We start from the raw sequence: 10,457 nt of genomic DNA on the forward strand, positions 1-10,457 counted from the left end.
TAGTCTAGACAGTGAAGTGGCACATTAGAAAACTTTAAAACTGCAGCTCCTTTTGGATTCCCCAAAGTGTATCTGCACTCTTCTTCAAACGGGCCTCCTCCTCAGGAGTCAGAGTCACCTTCACAACATCTGAAATTCCATTCTGTCCCAAGATGCAAGGGACACTAAGGAAAACATCATCTTTAATTCCATAGAGACCCTTAATCATGGTGGAAATTGGATACACCTGCCTAAGATTCATTATACTTTCAGCCAGATCTGCCACAGACAGTCCAATGGCCCAGGAAGTGTAGCCTTTCAGTTTAATCACCTCATAGGCACTGTCAACCACCTGTTTGTGAAGCTCTTTCCACTGTTCCTTATCTGCATCAGTGCCTAAGTCCAGGTGCAGATTCTTCAGAGAGACACCAGCAACGTTCACTCCACTCCATACAGGCACACTGGAGTCTCCATGCTCCCCAAGGACCCACCCGTGACAGCTTAATGGGTGAACTCCCAGTCTTTCCCCCATTAGGTAACGGAACCAGGCTGAATCCAGATTGCAACCACTTCCAATAACATGGTTTTTGGGAAAGTCACTTATCTTCCAAGCCACATAGGTCAAGATATCCACTGGATTGGAAACGACAAGCAACTTGCAGTTTGGGCTATATTTTACGATATTAGGAATGATGAATTTAAAGATGTTCACGTTACGCTGGACCAAATTAAGACGGCTTTCTCCCTCTTGCTGACGTGCCCCAGCTGTGATAATAACCAGCTTGGAGTTTGCAGTCACATTATAATCTTTGCCAGAGACAATTTTTGATGTTCTAAGGAAAAGGCTGCTGTGCTGGAGATCCATCATCTCTCCCTTCAGTTTGTCTTCCATGACATCAACAAGAGCAAGTTCATCTGCCAAGTCCTTCATTAAGATACTGATGGCACAAGCCATGCCAACAGCACCAACCCCAACAACTGTAATCTTATTCTGGGGGGTACGTTCTTCCTTAAGAAGATTCTGAATCAGCTGATCTTTGAGAGTTGCCATTTTGGACTTAGAACCAAAAGGAATCGGGAGTGCACTTCAGGCGGGTGGGCGTCAGTGGCGCGCGAGGTTGGATCCAGACTCGGCGACAGCGGCTCGGACACCTCTATTGACTGATTTTTAATTTTCATTATGGGTAACTCTTTTCTGGGTTGTTTTCAAATCTAGTAATTTTAGTTTGAATGATAGGCATTATGACCATTACAAGATTATTAGGATTTTTTTACTATACTTTCAGGGATCATTTCTATAGTTTGTTAATTTTTCTTTAAAGAGTTTTAACTTTGTTTTGACAGGCAGTTGAGTTACTTGAAGATCAGCTTCGTCCAAGAGAGCTTGTGTCTAAACTTATAAGAGCAGATCTAAATTGGCCTTTATTCTAAGGCTAGCTTAACCCTACTACTAAAGTACAATCCTTCTGAGATCTCTACAGAATGCCCCAGCTATCCGGCAAGATCTTTCCTCAATGACTGTTAGAAACCTGAGTCTTTTCCTAGCACTATGTGAATTATCCAGCTTATAGCTTCCTGGCAGATAGTCTTTGATTGGTCATGTAAATTTCACCTGATGCATGCCTTGTCAGTCTGGATATTCCAAGAAGCAGATGCCAAGAAGGGATTTGACATGTAAGAGATTTATTGAAATAAGTGCCTGTAGGGAAAAATGGGAAGGCAGCCAGGTGTAGCTAAGAGAGTCATAAGATTGTAATGCAGATGTGACCTTCAGAAGGAGAGAAGAATGAAAGTAAGATTGAGTGGAAGACATATAGATTTCACCACAGTTCTAAGGAAGTTTGGGCAGCTGATGGGGAATCTTCACACCAAAGTCCCCCATCAAAGAAGTCCTGCATATTTCAGGAACAGGCCTGCCACTATCCCTGATGAACCCAGTCATTAGCTGGATTAACACGTGGGAAGTGTGGCTTTATTGTAAATGTGATGCCAAATTTCAGACAGCTGCAACTGGAGCCATTAGTCAATTATGCCCTCCACAGTCAGAGATCCAAGAGGTACATTTTTGTGGCCACCAGAGATTCACTCATTGCACCACATACACATACTTCTCACAATTTAGAGAAAGACTCCTCCATGATTCCTATTATCCTTTATTCCAGAGGAAACTCAGAAGTTGGAGAATAATGAGACAAATTATAGCCCTCATAACTGCAACTGATCTCAGGGCTACAACCGTACTCATTCTCTTCCACGATTCGTTCTAAATTCTCCTCACCTGTAACTATCATTTTGGCAGGTCTTGGTGGCTTACCTGGTAGTGTGACCCACACCTATATTCCTGGGAAGTCTGAAACCTTGGTAATCATACCCTTCTCCATCAGAAGTGGCTACATGTGTCTATTCATGGTTACAAAGTGTAAGGAAGTACCAGGAGGTGCTCAAATGGATAGCTGGGTTTAACACATATCCCTGCCCTCTTCACTAACAGCAGTCCTACCTCCCCCTGCTGATCAAGACCAGTTACCAATGTGGTGATTCTTCTTTTTGACCACTAGTCCCTGGGCACAAAGAATCCAAAATTCCACAGCAGCAGCTATAATTTTTAGTTCAATAGCACTCTTGCTGTGGCCTCTAGCAAGACTGTGCCCCTTTTGGGGCACCTGGGAGGCTCAGTCGTTAAGCATCTGCCTTCGGCTCAGGTCATGATCCAAAGGTCCTGGGATGGAGCCCCACATCGGGCACCCTGCTCAGAGGGAAGCCTACTTCTCCCTCTCCCCTCCTTGTGTTCCCTCTCTCGCTGACTCTCTCTCTGTTGAAAAATAAATAAAATCTTTGAAAAAGAAAGAAAAAGAAAGAAAAAGAAAGAAAGAAAGAAAGAAAGAAAGAAAGAAAGAAAGAAAGAAAGAAAGAAAGAAAGAAAGAAAGAAAGAAAGAAAGAAAGAAAGAAAGAAAGAAAGAAAGAAAGAAAGAAAGAAAGAAAGAAAGAAAGAAAGAAAGAAAGAAAGAAAGAAAGAAAGAAAGAAAGAAAGAAAGAAAGAAAACATGCCCCTTTTTGAAGACCAGGAAATCCAGTTCCATCAAAGGGTGCCCAATTCCACCTAAGGGTGCAAGGATGAGAAGTAAAAACTCCCAAAGTAGGTCATTGGAAGTGATGGGAGCCTCTGCTCCTTCAATGCCTTGGTTCCCAGATCCATGGAAATACAGCATCCTATTATTTCTATTGGGATATAGCACTCTCTGAATGTCTCTGATTTCATATATATTCTACCCCCTGAGGAATGGCATATCTTCCTTTTATAAGATTGCCTCTGAACTGCCACTTCAGTTGCACCTTAGAAAGATTGGTCCAGTGTTCTATGAGACTGGCTGCTTTGAGATGGTACTGTATGTGATACTACTAGTGAGTCCTATGGTTATGGGACCACTGCCACATCTCCTTCAATGTGACGCAGTTAGATGCTACACTGTGTGTATTTACATGTTTGTGGGTCAGGTATTCTGAAGCCCCAGGCTACTGAGAATCTTCTAGGAAAGTATAGCCGTACTCTGAATATGTATCCCTCTCTGTGAAAGTGAAACTCTATATCCCTTCAAGAATGGAAAAATTCTGATATACTGGACTTGGTTAAGTAGTAAGTTGGTCTCCTCAAAGAATAACAATGTCAGGAGCTTCACATTAGTCTCTGTTGCTGCAGTTTTCAGTGTCCAAGTCTCGCACCTCCTTTCACTGGGGCCTACTGAATAATGTGTCCTCTGGGTCCTCCCAGGGAACATCATTCTCTGGTTGGTCTTCCGATCTTACATAATTTATTCTTGTATGCCCACTTCACTCAGCCTCTTCATTCCATCTATAAGGCAAATCAGGTATTTATATTTCCCTGACTGTTGGCCATAGCTTTTTCTCAGGCTTCTAAGAGCCATCCCAGCAGTGATTTTGCTACATCCCCTTAACACTCTTGTTAAGGTGTTAAATCTCATGTTCTGAGATGGTACTCCCAAGTTAATGAATTCTTCCTTGTCTAGACTTATATTCTAGTCCCCTTGATCAAATACCCTAAAAATCTAATCCCAGGGATATTTCCCTGGCTCCTGCTGGTAGCTAGCTAATTCTCACAGTTCTTTTGGTATAAGGTCAATTATACTCTGTGTAGTTGAAGCTCTGAGAGGTGCATTTTCATGGCTGCCCCAAACTCACAGATCAGTATTCAGACAAAGATTGGAAGCAAACCAATGCAGATTTCTAAGCTCCTTCTCTACACATAGCTTCCTCATCTCTCCTATGCTGTCTTGAAAACTGCAGCCACGTGGCCCTTCCTGAGCTTCTATTCATCCCTACCTCACCAAGTCAGCAAAACTGACAGGCTCTCTTTGGATCCCCACCTCCCTGTGTTGTGATCCAGAAATCGGAGAAAGCCTGTGTGATCACAGCAATCGCTTCATTCATTTTCCTTCTATCAGGGATCATAGTTCTGGGTTGCCTGTTGCCCACCATCAAAGATAGTTGTTTCATATTTTTTTCTATTGTCTTAGCAATTGCCTACAATAAAGCAAACCTCTCGACTTGTTAAACATTAATATAATTTACTACCTTCACTACTTCTCCAGTAATGCTAACTGTAAGGAAGACTAGGAAAAGTACTTTTTATTCCAGGCATTCATGGTTCAGTTAAAAATCATGAATTTTATTACAAAAGAAGAAGCAAAGGACAGATATTGGGAGATGATTAATCTGCCTCAGTATTCCAGGGTTACAGCTATTTTCTCTTGGACCTTGGAGGATATTATTCCAGCCATCTTCTGATTTCCACTGGGCTGTTGAGAAGTCAGTTATCATTCTACCTGTCATGCATTTACAGTGCTTGGCCTTTTTCTCTGACTGCTTTCAATTTTTTTTACTTCTTTGGTGTTGTGTACTTTCAGGATGATGTGCCTGAGAGTAGGTTTCATTTTCATTATTCTTAAGATTCACTGGGATTCCTGAATCTGAGAATTTTTTTTATCAATTCTGGAAAATTATCAGCTACCATTCGTTTGAATATTGCCTTCTCTCATTCTTTTTATGTCTTCCTTTCAGAATTCTAATTAGTTTTATGTTGGACTTTCACACATTTATTCCATGTCCCTCTTAACTTCCACTTTATCTTTTCCATTTCTTACTTCTCTAGGCTGTAATCTGAGTAATTTCTTTAGATCTATTTCTCAGTTCAGAATTCTTTCTTCAGTTCTGTCTAATTTACTTTTGACTAATGCCTTAGGATTCTAATTTTAATGATTATATTTTTATTTCTAGATGTTCTACCTTGTCCTGGTTATTTTTTACAGTCTCTTGATTTTCAATCCTATAGTCAATATTCTCTTTATCTCTTTAAACATATTAAATAAACCTTTGTTACATATCTGACAGGTTTAATTTATAGAGTCTTTGCAGATTTGATTCCGTTTACTGTTTCTGCAAACTCCCATTCATGTTGACTTATTTCTTTGTGTTTTTTATTTTTAATAGTGAACTCATATTCACAGGAAATTTATCTGTGAAAATTCTTCAAGATTCTAGTTTAAAATGCATTCCTCCAGAGAGGATTTGTGTTTGCTTCTGCCAGCCTCCTGGTTTGATCACTTATCCATTAATACTTTAAACTACATTCTAATCTTGGGTTTCTGGGCTAACACATGCAGTGTGAATTTTGACACCAAAACTGTATGAAGGATGGTTATGAATTCTCAAGGAAAAGGTTGTTTTGTTTGTTTGTTTGTTTGTTTACCATCCAGAACCATGTAGACAAACTTCTCTACAATCTCTCATTAAGGAATAGATTCACCCTTTACTAAGTGTATCACTTTTTAAGGACTCATCTTTAAGGGCAGTTTCCAATACAACTTCCCACTTGCCTAGACCCAGACTTTATCTCATTTCACCTGAGTGACCTGCTAAAACCATTCTCTACACCACCAGTACCTTTTGGGCTTTGATGAGAGGTATTATAATTGGATTTTTTTAGGATATCCAGCACACATGCTGTCAGATAGCTGGTAAGCAAACTGCCAGAAATGAATAAGTAGATTTGCTTTTGATCTAAGAAGTCTGAAACTTCAGAAAATCTTCAACTACACCTTCCTAAAGGCAAACAGAATTGTGAGTGCTCTGAAGTTTGAAGGAGGAACTGCAGCATGACATCACTAACTCCCCTCCCGATACTTCTTCTAACAAGCTTGCTCAGAGACAACCACGCCTCAGATTCTTATTGATCATTTTTAACATCATTCATTGATTCTTCAGCAAGTCTCCAAACTACCAGGGTTGTTTTGAATTTAAGTTATTTGTTCCATACATATTAAGGTATTTAATTATATAAAGGTACTTGGGGTGGAGTGACAAAGTTATAAAGATATAATTTAAGAGGTAACTAGCATCACAAAGCAGGATGTGAAACATAATATTTGTTTCGACATATTATATATGGTATAAGCAATAAAAAAAAGGGAGTCTGGAGGAAAAATGGAATCCCAATCATACAAAAGAGGCTCATTATGTTAAGTATGAAAAAGTAATACAATATAGGAGGATCAAATGAGTTAGAAAGAATGAATCAAGTAGATCTGATGCCATAATGGCTATAAGATACATGAAAATGAACAAAAAAATCAAGTTGATGCCAAGTTTCAAGCCGGGTAAACCATGCTACCACTTTTAGAAACAAGTAAATCCAAGAGGGAAAGGAGAGCTAGTTTGGGGAAAATTAATCCAATTTAGATATGGTAAGTTTGAGGAAATAGCAAAATAATAAAGTGGAAATATTAGCAAAATGGGGAAACTGGGGCTTCAGACAAATGTTAGTTCAGAACTAGGTATCTTGGAAGAATATCCTCAAATACCATCTGTGGTGGTAGTCAAGACAGAAGGGTAGCACACTTTCCTCAAGGAAACAGGGAAGAGTGGAAGGCCTAAGAAATGAACTTCAGAGAATGCTGACAGGGAAGAAGTTAGGAAGATAAATTATTAGTAGAGCAGAGAATTGTTCACAGGTGAGAAAACAAGGACGTGACAAAAAAGATGAGAGCGTTTCAAGAAGGAAAAGATGATTCATGGTATCAAATGTGACAGAAAATCAGGGAAAATAAGGACTTAAAGAAAGCCACTGAATTTGATGATTAGGAAATAAAACTGGTGCCCATCAAAAGGAAGGTTTTATTACTGTGGTAAAAACAGAAGCCAGACTCAATATGTAATGGATCATTTTAAGAAAATAAAATGTCCAAAAATCTAGTCTCGGGGCACCTGGGTGGCTCAGTCAGTTGTGTCTGCCTTCAGCTCAGGTCAGGATCCCCAGGTCCTGGGATCAAGGCCCTAGTGGGGCTCCCTGCTCAGTGGAGAGTCTGCTTCTCCCTCTCCCTCTGCCCCTCCCTGCCCGCCTGCTCGTGCTCTCTTTTTCTCTCTCTCTCAAATAAATAAATAAAATCTTTTTTTAAAAAAAGAATAGCCCTAGCAATTTTTGAATTGCAATTTTGTGTTCTTTTTCTCCAAAAGGGGCTCTGAAATATGAAAGCTTCAGGCTCCATCATACCTGGATCTCCCTCTATTAGCCAGTAACTCATCCTCTCAAAACCCTAACATAGCCGTGTTTGTAACATCACCTTACCTGCTCTATCCACTGAGGTACAAAAACTTTGAGAAAGTCCAATGTAGCCTCAAAAGATGAAAGTTGGGAACTGCTGGTCTACACCGGGTTTTCCCAGGATGGAATAGAACTACAATACAAGTATCTCCCATTTAACATAGCACAACTCTAGAAAGTGATAATGAATCTGCAGAGATTATTTTTTTTCCTAACTACAAAAGGAGCTATGTTATACAGTTCTCTTTTAAAGCTCCCAATGCCATGCTTACTCTTATATTCAATGAAATATTTTATACATGAAGAGCAGATATTTGATGTATTTGTCACTGTGGCCAACTTATTTAAACAAATGAAGACCAAGGCACAGATACCCTCAGAACTTCCACAGGCAGTATGCAACAAGAATAGACAGCATCTCTACACCAAATGTATTATCAAAGGGAATGAAGTCAGGATAAATTCAGACAACTCAGACAACAGAACTAAAATTAAAGAGCATAACTCTGCATCCTTGAAGGAGACTCCAAAGGCCCTGTGAACATTAAATTATTTTTTATTTTATTTATTTTTTTTAGAGAGAGAGAGTGCACATGTGTCGGGGTGGGGGAGGGCAGAGGGACAGAGGGAAAGGGAGAGAATCTTAAGCAGGCTCCACGCCCATCATGGAACCTGCCATGGGGCTCCATTCCAGGACCCTGAGATCATGACCTGAGCCAAAGGCAGATGCTTAATCAACTGAGCCACCCAGGTACCCCAATATTGCTTTAAAGGTTTTACTAATACGGTTCAATGTGATAATTAGTAGCCACAAAGAAATTAGTCAGAAAAGCCCAAAAAATGCTGCCTGAATGTATATAAATAATCTATGGCTTGGTTTGAAATGTCCTTAGACTTTGGAATCATTCATGTGAAACAACCTAATTCCTAGCATGCATTTCTATTGCATCATTCTTCTGAGGGGGGTGCAAAAAAACACTGATTTAGAGCAAAAAACATTGCTGTATTAGTACCCCATCTTCACACACTGAAGTTCAGTCCAACGGAGGACAGAATGCCTTGTCTTCTGTTAAACCAGGACAGAGACTAGCTCAGATCCTGAAAATGCTGGACCCCGAGCTCCCTCTGGAGGAGGTTAGGACTAACTGATTTCAAAGAGAACTTGAGAATTGTTTTTACTCTTGGACTAGAAGGGCATATAGATTACATAATCACCACTGGACACCTGCAATCTATATATTGCTACCCATTAAATGAAAGCTACCTGTAAAAAGAAAGAACCTTAACCCAAAGTCAGTATGAAAGTCAATCTAAGGCAAAATTCATTTTATTTCCTGCTTTGAAGTGTACATGTCACAGGATCATTTATTCTTTTTTTCTTTTTTTAAGATTTTATTTATTTATTTGATAGAGAGAAACACAGCGAGAGGGGGAACACAAGCAGGGGGAGTGGGAGAGGGAGAAGCAGGCTTCCCGCAGAACAGGGAGCCCGACATGGGGCTCGATCCCAGGACCCTGGGATCATGACCTGAGCCAAAGGCAGACACCCAACGACTGAGCCACCCAGGCGCCCCAGGATCAATTATTCTTTCAATGCCATATGTATCCATACACTTAGGCAAAGAAGTCAGGAACTCATGAAGCAGAGATTTAGTGTTTTGTTCATTACTGCATTCTCCATGTCTAGAAAGGTGCCTGGAATATTTTGGTGGAGGGAGACCATTAATAAAATAAAGTTATGTAACTTGTCAGGTAAAGAAATGCTATATGAAAAAGTTAAAAAGGAATAGGAATGGTAAACGTTGTAATTTTAAGTAAAGTGGTAGAAAAGTCTTCATATATGAGTAAAAACCAGTAAGGAGGTTTCCTGAACAATGGGCAAGAAATGTGCATAGGAGTAGAGGAGTAAAAAGTACTCAAATTCTGGAAATTCCTTCAAGGTTTAGCTGAAAGAATGTAGAGTATGAGAGAAAAGGAGAAGTCAAGGATTACTCCAAGATATTTCCCCTGAGCCAATGGAAGAATGGAGTTGCCCTTAACTAAGGTGAGGGAAATATGGAGGAGCAGGAGGGAGTGAGGAAGCTATCAGGACCTTAATTCTGGACATGTGAAGTCGGAGATACCTATTATATGTTTTAGGGGAACTTTTGATGGGCAACTGGAAATGTGACTCTGGAGTTTAGGGGTCAAATCCAGGCTGGAAAGAGAGAACTGAGAGTTGTCAGTATGTAAACAGTATTTAAGGCCATGAATCTGGATGAGTTCACCAAGGGAGTACAGACAGAAAAGAGAAAGTCTAAGAACTGAATCCAAATGCTTTTTGATTATTTAAACTACAAAGCCATTATATCTCCTGCTTTCCCTTTGTTTACATAGCTCACTAAGCTATTATTAAGAGAAACTAACCAGATAAGACAAATTCATGATGATTATTGTCCACCATTCCTCTAGATAGCTATAAATCAACTGGTGATTTTTCCTAGGTCTTCAGGTTTCAAAATTAAAGTAAATAAATCTGTGCTCTTTTTTTTTCCAATGACATTTCATTTTTTTTCAAGATTTATTTACTTATTTGAGAGTGAGAGTGAGTGGGGGAGGGGGCAGTGACAAAGGGAGAGGGAGAGAATCTTCAATCAGACTCCCAGCTAAGCGTGGAGACCAATGTGGGGCTCGATCTCATGATCCATGAGGTCATGACCTGAACTAAAACCAAGAATCAGACACTCAACCAACTGAGCCACCCAGGCGCCCTTGCCAATGACATTTTAAAGAAGGGTGCTACATTTGTATGCCTTCTGGAAGGTCTCCCTAATACTCACTTATAGCTAATCTATAACTATTTCTTAGCAATCCTAGGATGAA

General features: G+C 39.9%; 1 protein-coding gene across 2 annotated transcripts; it reads right to left on the reverse strand.

The window, feature by feature from the left end:
• LOC114209517 (L-lactate dehydrogenase A chain-like) lies at positions 1 to 1,057 on the reverse strand. 2 transcript variants are annotated; one of them, XM_088023616.1, is made up of 2 exons: positions 789 to 1,057; positions 1 to 614 (listed from the first exon to the last, which is right to left on the reverse strand). In XM_088023616.1, the coding sequence occupies exons 1-2, from the start codon at positions 1,028 to 1,030 to the stop codon at positions 35 to 37; spliced, it is 822 nt and encodes a 273-aa protein (XP_087879742.1). In that variant the 5' UTR covers positions 1,031 to 1,057; the 3' UTR covers positions 1 to 34. The 2 variants fall into 2 exon arrangements, with proteins under 2 accessions (XP_087879742.1, XP_027959409.1); XM_028103608.2 differs by having other exon boundaries at positions 1 to 1,057.
• Between the last annotated feature and the right edge of the window lie 9,400 nt (positions 1,058 to 10,457).

The sequence above is a fragment of the Eumetopias jubatus genome, unplaced genomic scaffold (assembly GCF_037043125.1).
Source record: "Eumetopias jubatus isolate StellerSeaLion01/CBP00866 unplaced genomic scaffold, mEumJub1_p1.0 scaffold_5, whole genome shotgun sequence".
NCBI lineage: Eukaryota > Metazoa > Chordata > Mammalia > Carnivora > Otariidae > Eumetopias > Eumetopias jubatus.

Bases quoted from the DNA above. Each gene is read 5' to 3' on its own strand.
- LOC114209517 (XM_028103608.2), bottom strand. From the start codon at position 1,030: ATGGCAACTCTCAAAGATCAGCTGATTCAGAATCTTCTTAAGGAAGAA.